Raw genomic sequence first — 17791 nt, 5'->3', positions numbered from 1 at the left:
ACCACTTTCAGTGAGAAATAGAACTGACTTCCATCAGTGAATCCCTGGCTTTGCAGACTTGCTGCACACTTGCTATAGCTCTGGGCACATAGCTCAGCTGTGAAATCAGACAACACTTGTGTCTCTTTGTCTTGGAGTTCAAACCAGTAATTGAACCAGTCTTCAGAGAGCTATGAAAACATGTAAGTTGCCATAGAAATACAGGCCTGGAAGAGATCATCTGCACTAGGTAAGTTCAGCTATGTCAATAGCATCAGTGGCAGATGGTGGTCTAACCTGTTCTTGAACATTCTGATGAAAGCCATTCTCTAATCTGCTGAGAGATCAAAAGGAACCATTGTGAAAATCTGTTCTGATTTAACCCCAGCCCTAATGCATTGCACAAGCCAAAGCACTTCCCCAGCCACAGAGCTGCCTTGGGAGGTTGCACCAGAATTTTAAGGAAGGTGCCTAATCTGCCTGTGCACTGAACACAGCAGGTTATGCACCCAGCCATAGCTGTGCAGATAATTATCTGCACTGTCACAAACATGTATGTAGAAAGAGCCCCAGGAGACAACCAGTGTTGGGGGTGATTCCACTGGGAGAGCAGGCCAGGCTGCTTCTCAGAGAGAATGGCCAAGTGAAAGGGTCCTGGTCAGGCTAGCACTCTGGAGATACCACTGAATAACAAGGTAGAGGAAAGGAAAATACCTGTTATGAGTAAAATAAATAAATAAATAAATAAATAAATAAACAATAACACCAGACATCTGCAGTCTTTTCAGTTCAGCTGAATTTGTTGCATAGCTGTCTTCCCACCATCATTTCAAGACTGCTTTCATAGAACAAAGGCATTCTCAGAAATCTCTGGCTGAGTGGAACTGTTTGCTGGGATGGCCAGAGATGGGCAGGCAGTTGAGTTCATTGCCAAAAAAGGAGCCAGAGGATTTCCCTGCCTCATCTGCCCTGCCCTGCCTGCCTATCCTGCCCTACTTGCCTGTCCTGTTCTGCCTGTCTGAATCTCACTGCAAGGTGTGACAATTAACTTGCTTCTCCAAAACACTCAATTCTGCCAAATCAGCCTTCTTCTCCTAGTGGCATAGAACTCCTTCAGTGGAAACATAACCAGTTCCAGTAACAATCCACACAAATCTTTTGAAAGCTTAGTTTAGATTTTGTTTGCTCCTTTTCAGAACAGCACTGCAATATCAATGTGTCAGTGCAGCCCTTTACGGAAAATTTTGCTGTCCTGTGATCACCCTCTCATGAGTGAAATTGCTTTTGCAGCTCCTCCTAAAAAGTCTCTGGGCTGACACAAAAACACTCTTGCAATTCTGATGTGGTGTAAATAATCATAATTTTTAATATCACTGGCAAATTCATTATGTGCAGTTTCAAGTCTGGGCAATTTCTGCCTTCCTCATCCCCTCACTTTCTCATCCCCCTTTTTAAGTCAAATTCCCTTTCACCAGTGTTCTGAATAGGAACAAAAACTTTAAAGAAGGATAAAGACAAGGGCTAGTCCCACAATATTTCTCACCTATCAAATATCCAAAGGATTTATGTTATGAAGGGGGATGAGAGAGGCTGTGGTTTGCTCTCACAGCACTCAGCTTTACACCATCAGCAGCATCTGCAGCACAGTGCACTCTCTAAAATGGACTGGGGCATGAGATCATGCCATGCTGAATAATCCCACTCAGACAATGATATTTGCAGCATAAAATAAAAGTGGTGTATATGAAAACAGATAATGAAGTGAAGGGCATTGTCTGCCAATATCAATAAGATGGGACCTTAGGGCAAAGAGGTGCACTTGTTTTGAAAAGTACATTGGGATTGGTTTTATCTGCTGCAATCAGTGGGGCATCTCCTTTGAATTGTGGAATCCAGATTGTGCCCTAAAGTCCCCTCAGACTTCACAAAAAATCCCTACAATGCAATATAATATACTTTCTATTAATGAGGGAAGATCTTCGCCTTGCAGCTGATATTGAGTGCTGCATGTGTCATTTTGTGTCTAAAAATGTCCATTTTTCCATAGTCTTCACCACTATGCTGTAGCAGGCTTTTACTAATGCTATATTGTATGTGAGCTGTTTCAATTTCATGACAGCATGCAGACCAAAATCATGCTTTTTCATATGGTGAGACTGCAAACCACCAGCAGTTTGTTTGTCAGGTCCTTTAACTCTCACCCCTAAACCATGGTCCTTGCTGAGAGCTGTGCTTGGCTCATGGCTGGACCCATGACTGTGGTGCACCAGCAGCCAGGGGCCAGCCCTTCTTACCCTGCTGAACCAGACCTGGCTCCAAAATCTGGAGACCTGGTGGTTTGACCCAGTTCCCTTGTGACTGGATCAGCAGCAGGAGAACCACGCTCTCCCCTCCCTTAGATCTCACACCATGTATTCCTGATCTAGGGCTCTCCATTAAACCACAGTTCCACCCAAACTGTTGCTTTGTGTAGAAGGTATTTCCACTGTGGAGGCCAAGTTCAGAGCAGTCACATAATCACCAGCAGCACAGACCTTTATGGTTGCCACAGGCCACTAAGCAAATATGACCAGTTACTGAGTTTCCTATTGAAAAGGGATAACAGTGATGGATTTTGGCTGTTCCCTGGGGCGGGCTGGGGCCGGTGTCCCGCTCGGGCTGTTCTCTGGGGCAGGACAGGCCGGGATGGGGCCGGTGTCCCGCTCTGGCTGTTCCCTGGGGCAGGATGGGGCCGGTGTCCCGCTCGGCTGTTCTCTGGGGCGGGATGGGGCCGGTGTCCCGCTCCGGCTGTTCTCTGGGGCGGGCTGGGGCCGGTGTCCCGCTCGGCTGTTCTCTGGGGCGGGATGGGGCCGGTGTCCCGCTCCGGCTGTTCCCTGGAGCCGGGCTGGGGCCGGTGTCCCGCTCCGGCTGTTCCCCGGGGCAGGACAGGCCGGGATGGGGCCGGTGTCCCGCTCCGGCTGTTCCCTGGGGCCGGGCTGGGGCCGGTGTCCCGCCCCCGGCAGCGCGGCCGGGACGGGGCTCGCGGTGCCGCGGGAGCCGCTTGTTCCCTCCGCGCCGCCGTACGCGGCCGCGCCCGCCCCTCACGGCCCGGCCCGCGGAGCCGGCCCAGCGAGGCGGAGGGAGCCGCGGCGGCTCCATGCGGGGCGGCGGCGGCCCCAGCCCGGGCCTGCCCAGGCCGCTGGCTCCTCCCCTGGGGAAGGAGGGTGCGCCGGGGCCGCCCCCGCGGTGTGACGGGGAGCGCAGCCCGAGCGGCCGCGGGCGCCGGGCCTGAGCCGGCGGGTGTCGGCACCACCTCCGGGGCCCGGCCCGGCCCGCCCCGCCCGTCGGCGGCCGCAATGTTCTTCCTCAAGCAGCCCAAACCCACCTTCAAGTCGTACCTTCTGCCTCAGGTAACCGCCTTTTGCTGCCATTGCTGTCCCTGTCGCTGCCGTGCCCGCCGGCCCGGCTGCCGAGCCGCACCTGCGGCGGGGCCCCGAGCGCTCCGGGGAACAAAAGCCGAGCGGCGGGGTCGGGGTGCAGCCCTCGGCCTCGGCACACTGTGCTCGGGAAGCAGGACTTGTGTCGAAATGAAGTCTTGCGTTCGTTAAAATCGGCCCGCGCGGAATTATTTTGGAAAGTTTCGAGGTGCGCTTCAGGTGTCTGGGCTCGCTTTGCTGGCAGCGCTGGGCGGGATGAGGAGAAAGCAGCGGGCAGATGATTAAGGTCACTTGTAGCCATCGTTTCACCTTTAGAACGTGCCTGATTAAATAGATAAGAAAGCCGAGTGTATCTGTCAATTATGTACAGCACATGCAGTACTGAGGGTGTCGAGAAACACCAGGATTTTTTGTGTTCTCTGGACGTGCACTTGACAGAAAGTGGTATTTACTTTAAACAAGACAGGACCTCTTCTAGCAACATGTTTGACATGTTGAATGATTTTTGTTTTTTCACAATTTCTTAGTTAAAGTGAACTGTCAATGTAACACAGTTCTGGATATTCCTTGTCCTGGGAAATGGTTATGTTGCTGTCACTGTAGCAACTGTGGGTTATTCCACCAAAGATTCCAGTCTTTTTATAGAAGATTTTAATTTTTAAGGTTTGAAACTGAAGTGCAAGTAGGCATATGTGTATTCTAGGCCTTGGGTTTTTTTGAAATCTTTGTTGGAAAGTTGTGCATGTTAGGAGTTACTAGAGAGTTTTTTTGAACTTGTGTGTCTATATCTGTGGATGAAGATCTTGAGCTATTATGGAATGTCAAGCCAAATTGGTTTTTGTTCACCCTGTGACTTGTGATAGTTTGGGTTACCCAATTTGTTAAACATGAATATTTAAAATATTTTACTGTTCTTTTGGTACAAATCTAAATGCCCTCGAAATTGTTTAAAACTCTTGCTATTCTTGGAGTCTAGCTCCTTAAGATGAACTTTTAAAGCAAAAACTTTAAAAAGTTTTGAAGTTTCTCTTCTGTACAAGCAGATCAGGCTTGTGTCTGACAGTAAAGTTCTGAGCCTTAAGTAAATTATCTTTTTTTTTTTTTTTTTTTTTTTCTTCAGGCTGATGACAATATAGCATCAGAACCAAGGATTAAAAAACTGGAACCAGTACTTTTACCAGGTAGGCATGAATCAGGAATTTGACAAATACCTCTGTTGGTATTGATTTTGGTATATTTTAATCTTAGCATTGCTCCTTAAGGGAATATTGCTTTTGAGCAGGAAAAGGTAATGATATTTGTGTCTGTAGAAACTTACTCTAACCCATCTGAAATGCTAAATAAATACTTAGGCAATTTTGCCTGTGTGATGCTTTGCAACATACAGAGTAATGTCTTGGTTTTATTGTGAGTATTGGAAATAAAACCACAGTTAAATGTTTTTCCATTCTTCACCCCTTTTGGAAGACTGCTGGTAATTACATTTTCATTAGATAGATATTTACCTGTGTGCAGAAGCCAGTACCAAAGCCTGTGTCAGGGTCTTCCTTTATTTTAAAGGAAAATAACCATAGAATTTCCAGTATGTGGGAATGATTGACTTCTCTATTGGAAAACTTTTAATGCCATCTTTATTAATTTACTCTTATTGAATGGGGTGCCATTAGGTAAGTTTGGAATTTGTGTCTTCAGACCTCTACAGAATAATCTTTTTTGGGTGTGGGTGAAATAAAGCAATGCTCTTATTACTGTTCATCATTACATATTTATAAAAATGTAAGGTGGATTTTTAGGACATTCATATTTTAAATAAGAAATAATCTCTGGCAAATGACTGTTTGATCTATGAGGATTTCTAAAAGCCTTTTTTCAGATATGGAAGGAACAATCTACTGTTCTCAAGATTACTCTCATTACAAACTATACATCACAGTAATAAATTTGGCTTGCAGTTTCCAAGGATAATTTTGAGCTTAAAACAATGTTATACTACAGTTTTTTGTCAGCATTCAGACTGCTTATTAAAAATTATGAATTTACACACACACTGACGTAGGTATAAACAACTCTTAACATTATTTCTGTCACTGCTTTACATGGGCCTGTTGCTAATTAAGCATTACTAATTGATATGTGATATGGTCCAGTGAGGTACCTAAGAGACTGAAATACTGTGGAAAATGTTCAGCTGAAAGAGTAAATAACAACTGCCTGACATTCTTCATGAAACAAAAGAATGCAGAGTTTGCTTGAGGCATAAATGTCTTAAAATTGCTGAGATTGCTTGATATTTGAAATAGTTATGTTTTTATGCTTGCAAAACTTCTGCTTACCAACTGGCATCTCAGTGATTCTGCTGTTGATTTTCATCCAAGGCCTTTGACTCACAAGGAAGTGACTGCATGTTCTTTGAGACATTCCACAGCAAATGCAAGGCACTACCAGAGTGCTTTGCTCAAAATGTGGCTTGTCCTGCCTTTGCTGGGGGACCTGGCCATGAGCAGTTACAAGAACTAACTTCTGTGCTGCCATTTGTGCATTTGGTTCATTCTCTGTTTGTGAAACTCCTTAGTACTCTTAAAATGATGCTGACTGGGTTTGGTTTTTTTCAACTGGTTCATAGTTATTCCCTCTTGCATTATTTTCCTTGTCTGCCCTATTTTTGAAGTCAGCATTTGATGGCTTTTGGGACATTGGTAGTAAGTTGCCCCAAGTTATGTGGAAGCTACAGTATGATGTACTTCAGACTTAAAATTTCCACCTCCATATCATTCTAAGGTATTATTTTGAATTATTTCACGACAAAATTTACTACTCTGTGTAGCCACAGAGTAGCTCTGACAAAATCTGCTCATGACTCTGTGTGAGAATTGGGAGGGTGTTAGGAGTGACATTTAAAATTAGTTCAATGCAGCTCTTCCTGTTTGAAGTTAAGCACCAGCCTAAACACATTTTTTTTTGTTTCTGTCATCAACCGTGCTGTAGAAAAGTGCATAAACAAGTACACATTGTACTGTTGGATAGAGTGGCTTTTGGATTTGTCATAACCCAAGTTACTGGCCAAATTCCAACTCATTTAATTATATTAAGGTTGACTTGCACTTCCTTGTAAATACAGTTTCAGTATGGCATTCATAACATCCTATCCTTAACAGTTGTGTGAAATTGCTTTTGGTCTCAGGAACAGAGATAAACCTGAGTGGCTGAATGTTTGTTATGCCTTTTTAAGTAGAGGAGTTTTTTAAGGAGTCCTTTTGGAATTAATTTGCATTAGCACAAGCTGGTACTGGCTCTAGTAATCTTCAAAACCTGCAAATGGTTGTATTAAGCTTTTGATTCCTAAAATGTAGTGACTCTGAGGGAGTGGCTTGCTTACTAATTCCAAAATAGCTAAATGCCCTGCTGTCTAGATTGTGCAGTGCAGTTAGGACAAGGAGTTATAGGCTAGGAAATAAGACATCTGGTAAGAAAATGAAGTGGTATTTACTGAAAAAAAAATCATTGGAATCAACTTTCAACCTGTAGAGATTGTTTTGAAAGTTTCCTCTGGAGCCCAGAGCCTGCATCTCATCAGAATTTGGAGCAAAAGCCTGTGTTTTTGTGGAACTGTATGCCCTGAGGAAGGTATTTATTGGGAAAAGGAACAAGTATCATTTAAAACAAGTAAAAAAACCTTGGTTGGAAGGGACAACACTGATACTACAGTAGGGAAAAGCAAGTAATTTTATAGGATTTGGTGTAATTTTATTGCAAAACATGATACAGGTTTGAGATGGAGTTATAAAAATGTTTATTTTTCTTTCTGCGCCTCTGTTTTCCTAGTGTTTGCTCTGTTAATGAGAGTTTCTGCAGAATTTGTTGAGTTGGCCTCTGTAACAGTTTCACTCTTTTCCCCTTTGTGTGCATTGCTGATTTTATAAGCATGTCAAAGTGGAAAATTACAGAAATAGCAGGTAGTCTACCAGTCAGTCTGTAAAGTGCCTTGCCTGGCTGGTAGGAAATTAATCTGAGTACCTTAGGGGAGCACAGAGTTCCAGTTATTAAACCTGAAGGTGTGTTTTGTTCTGGTGATCAGCTGTAACCTATTTTCCATAACTGTGTCTGTATTGTTTTCAAGTCATCAACCTGAGCATTCAAAAAATCTGTCCAGCACTAGTGGACTGTGAATGCAGAGTGTGTCTCCATAATGTGAATGGCAAAGAAGTCTGCAGAGTGCAGTACAGGGATGGACAATGGACCAGGCTGGTGCCTGTACTGGAACCAGTGCCATGTTTTGGTTTGGGCAAGAACAGCCTATGAGATCCTCCCTGTTGCTCACACAGGGCATTCTCCAGCAGATTATGTAACCAGTGGAGCATCTGATTGAGTTTGAGGAAAAGATTGTGCCTCCTGAATCTTAATGTCCCCTTGAATTAGTTGGATTATTGCTCAGTATCCTAATTTGCTAGTAGATTAAACTAGTAGTTGCTACGTGTAAGTTTTTACAAGAAGGCTAGAAATGGTTATAAAATTATAGACTAAACTGAATTGGAATAGTAGTTTTTATCTTTAAGGCTTGCTCATGCTAAAGTAAGTTAAAGAGTCAGTGGTGGTGAGGTCAGGATATCATAGAAACAATGCTACCAAGTTCCTTTTGCTGGATTTGTCTTACTTCAATTTATGCAGTTGTTTTCTGTAGCTGTGTAAATGTTTATCACCCACAGCTTCATGGTAACAAGTTCCACTGTTTAATTTTATGCTGTTACAACTCCTCTTAATTGTTTTTTTCTGAAATTACCACCATACAGTTCCTTTGGAAAAATCCTAGTTCTTGTAAGACACAGAAAACATCAAACTGTATTCCTCCATCTCATGCAAGTTGTGGTTTTCAGACCTATGTTATACATGCACTTTGTTTTGCTTCCCTTTAGTTTAATTGTCTTAGAAAATGTCCTGAAAATGAAGTTTCCTGTATCTGTGATCACCTTTTTGATTAATTCTGAACGTTTTTTGGTTGTGCTGAGCTCCTGGCTTTTGTTGAGGTGGAGTCATGTTGGATATATTCGGCTTTTATTTAACAATGCTGATTGACTTTGCCACCTTTTTTTTTTTATTTATTTTTGGCTTTTTTATATATATCTGTGCCTTTAGAAAGGGAAGTGACTGTAGAAATTTTATTTGGAGATGCTTTTAAGACTGTATTATGGAAAAAATTGATCTTTTAGAAAAGTCTGTTTCTCTTGCAAGTTAGCTTTTTTGTTTTTTTCTGCTTTCTGCAATTCCTTATTACATTGAGTCATGTGTTCCAGAGCAGCTGCAACACATCATGTGATAGGAGAGGGAAATCCAGTGATCACTGAGGCACCCTTGTGCATTAGTGTCCCAGGTATGTTCTTTTCTCTCTGCTTTGCACCCCGGTGCCCGGGGCAGGGCTGGGGCTGTGCGAGGTTAATGAATAACCCCCGGCATCCTTTCACCTTAATCCCTCGAGGGAAAACTGGGCTTGTTGAGTTGGTACAAGTGCAGTGCTGTCACTGTGGGTGCTTTTGCTGTGGATATGAGGTACTGATACTCAGGAAGGCATTGCCTGATCCGTTCAGGATGTGCATGTGAGTACCCACAGCCTCCCGGCGCTGGTAACACCCGAGCAGAGCCTGCCCAAGGCAGCTCCGAGCTGTTCCAGCACTGCCTCGCATTTCCAGGGCTGTGCTGCTCACTAAGGCATCATTGCAGCCTTAGGTTCTTTCCCTTGCATCAAGTTTTTTTTATTTGAAACTGAAATGTTACTGTGAAAAGTCATCTGTTTTAAAATTAATATGTGATATTAAAAAAATGAAGCAAAAAAGCTTTGTGGCTGCAACTTGTTTTCAGGAATCGTTGTTATACAAGAGTTTGAAATTATTTTCAACCTTTAAGAATGGTCAGATTAGAAGTTCAGAATGGCAGTTTGGAAAATATTGCAATTCCCTAAAACTTTTTTAAAGTAGATGTCCTTTTTTTTTTTTTTTTTTTGGTCTATGCAAAGCTTGCCAGAAGTTTTATATAAGTTATGGGAGTTTCAAATTCAGAATTTGAAATCTGAAACAACAGGTTTCTGCAAACTGGTTTTTCATACTGCAAGAAGTTTAAAAATGAACCAAACATTTGACTTAGATTTAGAACGAGATGTCACAGTAAGTATATGCTGAGTGCTCTTTTCTGTTACAGCTTTTTTGTTTGTTTGGCTCAAAATAAATTTTCAGGCGTGGTTTGAGTTCAGTTAAGTGCTTGTTCTGTGTTTGGGTTTGGTTTTTTTAAGGTTTGGCAGGACATAAGTACAACAAAGGCAGTCTGCATGCAGAATCTAAGTACCAGATACAATCTTAGATTTTACTGGATGGAGTAATTTTGTCCTGCCTTTTGTTATAAAAGGCATTTCTTAAAGCTTCTGACTAGTAATGTATTTTAATATTTGTAAACATCTACAAAAATAATTTGCTAGATGCAACAAATTACCCATCAGCCAATATTGGAATAATTCCTTGAAGCTAGAAGGATGAGCCTATTATAAAATTAAGTATTTTTTAGGTTTTTACATGTGCATTTTGCAAAGAAGTTGAAAAGTAATTGGTTTCTGCCCACTCTGCCCAAATGTGTTTAATGCTACAGGCCACTAAAATCCAGTAGATTCTGAATTGTCATCTGTCCAAGCTCCTGGGGGTTTTGTCTCTTGGAAATTATATTTTCTTCAATGAAGCAAGTCTTCAGTGAACAGATCCCAAACTACTTTCCAAACAAATGTGTCTGTATTAATTTATGTGTTAAGCCAAACCTGTATAATCTAACAAAGACTCAGTAGTACATTAGAAATTCAGCATCTGTAACTTGTATTGGTAACCTAGTTATAAAATAACAAACCTCAGTCTTCTCAAATTGTTACTGATGATATTGTTTAGGCAAAGTCAAGGTTTGGGAATCTGTAGTTTATGTAGCCAGACTTAAAAATATGCAAGCACCAAACACAGTCCCTTCTCACTGGCTTGTCTGTTGTTCACATTACAGAACAATGACCTTTGCTAAAAACTCTTATTGAAGGGGTTCTGGTGATAAGAGTTTATTTTAATTTACCCAACTATACATACAGATGCCAACAGGAGTTGTTTATTATTCTGCTTTTCTCACACACAGGTGCATTCTTAACTACTTCATGCTGATGCTTTTTTGTACAACCAAAGAACAAGCCAGATTAGAGCTAATTCAGGTGAAATTTGAACTGACAAAAAAGGAAGAAAATAATCCATTTTTAACTGGATCAGTTCTCTGATGTGATTAACAAAGTCTGTCATAAATGGCAGTGCCAGCACAGGGCTTGAGGTGGAAATGAATGTCAACTATGGAACTGTTTCTATTTTAGCAGTAATACAAGTCCCTGGATTAAGTCTGTAAGCAGTTTTTTAGTTTTCTGCCATACTTTGTTTTTGATCTCTTTGATAATGGGAGCTTTGCTCCTGATGGATGTTCCCTTCTTGCCATCTGAACCTCTGTTGTTTGTTGCATACTCTGCATTCCTGTGTCCTTCACTGCAGTTCTGAGATGTGGGGAAAGCTTCTGTGGAGCATCCCATCCTAGTTCAGAAAAGGAATTATCTTCTCAGGTGCCAGATGTGGATTTGTGTGTTTTGGGTTTTTTTGTTTGTTAGCCATTACTGGGCAAATACTGATTTTAGCCTTGTTATTGTGAGAGAAGATCTTTGAAGACTTACCAGGAAACCTTTATTTTTTTTGGTACTTTTTCCTTTACTGAACATATAAAAATTTATCTAAGCTCTTTTCTGTTAGCACACTAGAGAAACTGAAATATTCATATATGATATTTTAATAACAATTTTCCAGTAAGACTGGCAAAGCAAGCTCTTTTGGTACTGTGCATTTATAACACATCACTCTCCAAGCAGTGGTCAGAGCTGTTCTTTGGTAGAAATCCCAGGTTCTCCTATTAAAAATTAATGCAAATTGTTTTTCATTCTCCAGTAATCACAGAATTGAGCTGTCCTTTTGAAATAACCTTGTAAGAGCTCATGAAAATCAGAAAATAGATGAAAGGTTATTATTTCATGAGCTAATAAAAACTTTTTTTTTTCTTAACTTTGGAAGTGCCTGAGCACACTGAACAGAAGATTCATTTAGAAGTGGATTAGAGACATTTACATCTAAATGCTTGGTGCATACTAATAAACTCATACAAGTTGGGTATTGTCTCCACAGGAGAGCTGATAAAGGGACAAAAATGTTGTAGATTTCAGTTACTTATTAATGAAGTTTTTATTGGAAATTCTTACTTGGGAATTTCCGAAAGTTAATTATTTGCCAAATATTTTACAAGTGAACTCATTGTTGTGCATTCTTAATGGTTAAATGGCTACTTGAATTAACTTGAGCTTTTCTATTGTGAATTTCTAAGACTATCTTTGACATAAGCTGGTTTTCTGTTGTCTTACTTGGGTATAATCATTATCAGCATTGTAAATGGGAAAGAGGAGTTCAGTTTCCTATGTGCATTCCAGTGCTAGTTTTTATGGATTGAGGTAGAAATTATATGACTGCATAAAGTACTTAATAACTTCTGTTATATCTATTAAACATATCCTTAGAGCTTCAATGCTCATTAAAGAAAGTTTATGCTGATAAATCTATTCTTGTGCTTCTAGTACAGCATTGGGAAATTTTCCTTAGCAGCAGGTCAGGTACCTGCAAGCTTATTGAGCTTGTAGGATTTGCATTATTAATTTATGAGATATGATTTCAGCCATTCATTGCCTCTAGCAAGTATCAGGTTTTTAATGTGATAAGAATACTGCCTGTTAGCATTTTAAGATGTGCATATATGTATGTGTGCCATGCTCCATCTCTGTATATGTGTTGATCTGTGTATGTGTCTGCACATATAAAATACTGCTTAGTTCCTTAGTGTTTTGGAAGATTTAGCAGAATTTTTCTGAGGGTGTATTAGCTAGATAGATCTTTCAGTATCTCCTGTTTTTATTGCAATTAATATATTCGATGCAGAAATTATTTCATTAAACATGATTAGGCTTTCTATGTAAGGGTGGCAACCTGAAATTTCTCTTCTGGTTTCCTGTCAAAGTTTAAACAAACTGCTCTTGTCTCCTGAGATCATTCTTTGACTCTTGGAGTCACATGGAAGTGTTGACTGCTGTTCCTTGTCTGGAACAGCTTGTGACTGTTTACTGGAAAAAAGCAGCAGCTACATTGTGGAAATGTGCAGTGTAAAATCTCTGAAGAGCTGTGTTGTTGTCTTGTATAGGAGAAATCACCTACTCAACTACAAACACACGCAGGGTTCATTGTGCAAATCCTGCACTTACTACTCACGTTGTTTATCTACTTTCCTACATTTAAATTTTCAATGGTTTGTTGCTTTTTATATTGCTCATTATGGATGTCCAAATGAGGGATAAAAGATGGGTCATATAAAATTCCAAGCCTGCATCTCAGAAAAAAAAAAAATCAATTTCTAGAGGTGTTTGAAAATTGCATCTATTAAATTTGCAAGCTTTCTCATGCTTTGGCTGAAGTTGGTGTGCACACATTCTCTGTCCTGCCATACCTTACTCCTTAGGTTCAAAAAGGACAGTTCTGTGCTAGGGCTGTAAACCTGAGAGCAGAAGAGGAGCTGGACCAGAAAATCCAGAATGTATTTCAGCTGGATGAAATGAAACTAAATGTGGTTGCACTAAAATAGGATTAGAATAAACATGTTGCAGTGTAGCCACACAATTATGAGGAATGGAGGAGGGAAGTAAAAAGGACTGGCTTTGGAAAGAGAATGATGTAGCAGGCATGTTTTAAACTGTGGTAAATTCAAATTGAAGATGTGTGAATGTATTTCATTACTGTTTGGCTACATCAAAGTAATGAAATACTGAAATAGTTTGATAATAGTAATTTGCTTTTAGAAATGTCTCCTATGTGACAGTAAAAAATATTATACTTAGTAACAGGTAAAGGGATGTTACCAAAAAAAAAAAGCTATGGAAGTTGCATTTCATTTCATGGTGTATTTAGCTCTCCATAATTTTTTATTAAAAATGCGGTGATACACTGGCAATAGGGAGAGAGAGGAATAAAAATTACTTAGAACTCAGTTTGTGAGGAGGTTGTTTTTCTTCATACACAGGAGGTGACTTAGAACTTCACATTGAATAGTTGAAGACTTAATACCAACACTGAGGAGAAACTGCCTCAATAAATGGTTTGGGCTTTTGTAGTTATTTAAGTAAACAGATTATTTTAAGAAATGCTGGGCATTAAGAATTTTCGGGCCAGACCATGCTAAGTATTGAAACATTTTCATTACAATATTTAACAGAAGTAGGGCTTGTCATTCTCATGTACCCCATTATAAGACATTGTTTTCAGCTGCTGTGGACTTGTACTGAAGCTATCAGAATGAGATCTTTTATTTTCATATTCAAAAGCTTATTTAAGCATATTTTAGCACTATTTGAGGAAAGACTTTAAAGCTCCAGGAGATCTGTTTATAGACATTTTCACAGCTCCTGCCACTTCTGACATAGAATATTCATGTATATGATAACACAGGTCAATGAAACTTGTCTCCTCACATCTTCAAACAGTCCCAGAACACAGATTGTAATTCTGGCAGCTCAAGGCTACAGATATTTTTACAGCTGAACAACTGAGCCAAAAGCAGAGATGCTGCTGCTGCTCTTAGTGACTTCCAGGCAGATCCCTGATCATATCAGGGCAAGCGCTCCAGCAGGAGAGCAGAGTGAAGCAGCTCAGGATGAGGAGCAAGCAGGGATGGGGCTTGGGAGGGCAGAAGGTGCATTTCTCTCAATTCCTCTTTAGTGTCTGGGACATTAAAGACAAGGTGTGGTTACTTGGCTGCAGTGATAAGCACCTGAGGAAAATACCTGCTCTACAGCAGGATATAAATGGGGAGTTTATTCCAGGCTGTGGTTACACTCCTTGGACATGCACTAACTGATTCCTGCCAGCACAGCTGCCTCAAGAGCTGTTTCCATGCAGAGCATGACTGAGATGGCATTTTGGGCACTGGGACTAAACATGCCAAACCTATTACAAGCAAATGAGGCTTCAGCAGTCTTTAGCTCTTAGTTTCTTCTCAGCAGAATCTCAGAGCCAATATGAAATTACACTTTTCTTGGAACACACTTGTACTCCCACACTATTTATGGTAGACAGCAGCAGCAGAGGTGGTTGATCTGATGACAGAAGTGAAAGCCCTGTACAGGAGTAAAAGGAATTACCAAGTTAGATTACTGAAGCAAGAGTTGCTGGTTTTTAATTTTTTTATTTCATAGATTATGCCAGACCAATTAGCATTGTTTTTTTCTTTATTTGCATCTTCTTTTTTTATGAAGGAGACCAAGAAAATGTCTCCTTCATTAGACAGTCACAGTAAAAAGTTGGAAATGTTTTTGCACTCTGTTTTTTGAATTCACCTGAAAATATGAAATAAATAAATGCAAAATGTGATGTGGCCTGATGATTCTGAATTCAGAAAGTTTATAAAACTCTCTGAAGTACTTAACAATAGCCAGCTAATTTCAGTTTTTAAAATAAACACTAGCTGAAGAACAGGAATGTGTGCTTGTTTAAAGGACAGTGCTGCTCAAACCAATGAATTTTTAATAGTGGAGAATTGCAGATCTTGATCTCTGTATCTAAGGGAAGTGTTGTGTCATGGTTTTCTTGGGTTTGACTGTGGGTTGGGTTTCTTGTGGGGTTTCTTTTGGGTTTTGTTGTTTGAGGTTTGTTTTGTTTTTCATTTTAAGTTGGTTGGTTGTTTTTGTTGGTTTTGGGTTTTGTTTTATTTCAACTACTGCACAATATTGTCCATTTTGGAACAGTAGTTTTCTCTTTTCCCTGGAGTGGTGTTGGCTAAACTCCACGTGTACCCAGAAGAGGTGGACAACTTGAAACCAGTAAAGGAGTTCCTTGGTACTACAGACTTAGAATTGTTGTACCTACAGGATTTATATAAGCTTCTCCTTTCCCCTCCCTTTCTTCTGTTTTAGGTGAAATTGTGGTGAATGAAGTAAATTTTGTAAGAAAGTGCATTGCAACAGACACAAGCCAGTATGATCTGTGGGGCAAGTTGGTTTGCACTAACTTCAAGATTTCCTTTATCACGGATGACCCGATGCCACTGCAGGTTGGTTATTGCTCACATGATGCTCATTCACTAATGGTCAGGAAGATTGGCCAAAGCTACTTCAAAAAGTTGGGTTTTGATTTTTGGCATGAAGTAGTTATCAAAACTTGTCTCTGAAAGTAGAATTACTATTTTTTTTTCTTTCTATGCTTACAAAAGTAATAATAATTGGAGATTTCTTATATTCTATATATATAGATATATATACACACACACACATATATTTTATACTTCAAATTGTATTGAATTTCTAGCAGTAATTTTTCATACTAATACAGTAAATTCAGTGCAAATAGGGATGTTATTCTGTATATTCCACTGGGGTTTCTAGATGGCTGCATGTGCAGTTCAGCAGCCTCTAATTACCTGGGAATAAGCAAGGGTGATACCTGTCAGAAAAGCCTGGGCATGCCTGATTTTTATTGTAGTTTCTTCAAAGTTGTGCTGTATACCTGGTTGCAAACTGCAGAACTGCAATTAATGGCTGTGAGTTCATGTGTTTCAGAAATTCCATTATAAAAACCTCCTCCTTGGTGAACATGATGTTCCACTCACATGCATTGAACAGATTGTCACAGGTATGTAAAAAATAGTTAAGTATAATGACAGGCTTTGTTCTTACTCAGTAAAAAACTGTTACCTGATAAGTTCTGCAGAATTGTTGACACTTGAGGTTTTATGTCATTAATCTTCCCTTATTTAAGTATTTGGTTTGTTTAAAATTAGGATAAGAGCCTCAAATGCTGAATAAATCTTGAGGTGCCATGTGGGAGACTTAGTTGGGTCTTGATATTATAGATTTTATAACTACCATACTGAATCAACAGGTGGTGGAGGAAAGAAACTTTATAGCAGTAGAAAATTTTGTTTGCAACATTTTTACATTGAATCTCTGAATCTCTGCCACTGGAATATACTAGATTGCAAAAAAAGCTTATACAGTTAGACATAGCTAGGATTTCTGACAAGAGAAATGCTGTAGTTTTCAATCCTCTCTAAGTCTTAGCAAGTTAATAGCTGGTGATCTCCAAAAATCTGCAAAAGGCAATCGACATCTTAACCTGAAGAAACAAAATACTTCTTGTGAAGAACCAGGTTTTGATTTGTTGGATTCTTTAGACTAAGCTATTTGTTAAGAATTTTTTTCATCTTGTAATTGTAAAATTTCATATAAGTGATAATTTTTCAATTTTTGTTTATGGCATGGTCTGTTAAATACTTTGTTTTCTGACTTTAGGTAGTCTAAATTATTTGTTTTAAATTTTCAATGCCCAGAGTTGGTTGTGATCACTATGAAAGGTTTAGTGCATTTCTGAGGAAGAACATGATGAAGAAATGCTATTTTTTTTACAACAAAGAGGTGCTATTCTCCTATTATGTTGTCTTGCACTGGCCCACATTTGTTGCCCCTTCTATAAAACATGAGGTTTACCCTAAGTTTAGTGAAACATTAGCTTTTACTAACAGGAAATTAATAGATTTTCTACCTGAATCAAAATGTGGCAATAAATAAAAAACTTCTGGTAGCAACATTACTGTTTTAACCAATCTTGTGTTTCCTTACAGAACAGTTGAATAACTTTGTCTCTTCTTTGCAGTGAATGACACCAAGAGGAAACAGAAGGTCCTTGGTCCCAACCAAAAACTTAAATTTAATCCAACTGAATTAATAATTTATTGCAAAGACTTCCGTATTGTCAGATTTCGTTTTGATGAAGCAGGTCCTGAAAGTGCAAAAAAGGTATTATTATCTTGTTTTGAATTCCTTGTAATCATTACATGTGCTGATAAGAACAGTTTGTATTGCTATGTTTTGATAGAGAAATGGAGGGAAGAATTGCAAATTATTCACATTCTATTACAGGAGAATATCTAGATATTTAGAGTCAAATATATCAGGGAAAAAATTTAGTGTGATGTACTAACTGTTTAGTATCATATAAGACAAACCAGTAGTTCTTGTCATATCTGTTGTACTTTTAAAATAAGTTATTAATTCATTAAATAATCTTTTTAAGGACTGGAATCAGAATGTTGCATCGCAGCTGTACAACAGATGTTTGCATTTTTATGGAAAATGTTTCAACTTTGATACATTTTCTGAAAGCCATAAGCTTAATTTCCCCAGAGCTTGAGCGTGCTGCCTTAAAGATATCCTTGACGGTGTCACAGTCAGTTCTCCAGCGAGGTGTCGGAATCACCACTTTGTTCATTGA

General features: G+C 39.6%; 1 protein-coding gene across 1 annotated transcript in view; it reads left to right on the top strand.

The window, feature by feature from the left end:
- The first annotated feature begins 3060 nt into the window (after positions 1 to 3060).
- MTMR10 (myotubularin related protein 10) overlaps positions 3061 to 17791 on the top strand; it is a 33483-nt gene continuing 18752 nt past the window's right edge. The window contains exons 1-5 of the mRNA XM_079318128.1: positions 3061 to 3368; positions 4516 to 4576; positions 15439 to 15575; positions 16081 to 16153; positions 17174 to 17316. Coding sequence (XP_079174254.1) covers positions 3315 to 3368; positions 4516 to 4576; positions 15439 to 15575; positions 16081 to 16153; positions 17174 to 17316 — 468 coding nt within the window. The 5' untranslated portion in view covers positions 3061 to 3314. The remainder of the gene's footprint in view (positions 3369 to 4515; positions 4577 to 15438; positions 15576 to 16080; positions 16154 to 17173; positions 17317 to 17791) is intronic.

This window comes from Erithacus rubecula (assembly GCF_903797595.1).
Source record: "Erithacus rubecula genome assembly, chromosome: 14".
Lineage (NCBI taxonomy): Eukaryota > Metazoa > Chordata > Aves > Passeriformes > Muscicapidae > Erithacus > Erithacus rubecula.
Note: the sequence above shows the minus strand (reverse complement) of the source record. Positions and strands in the feature narration are given on the sequence as shown.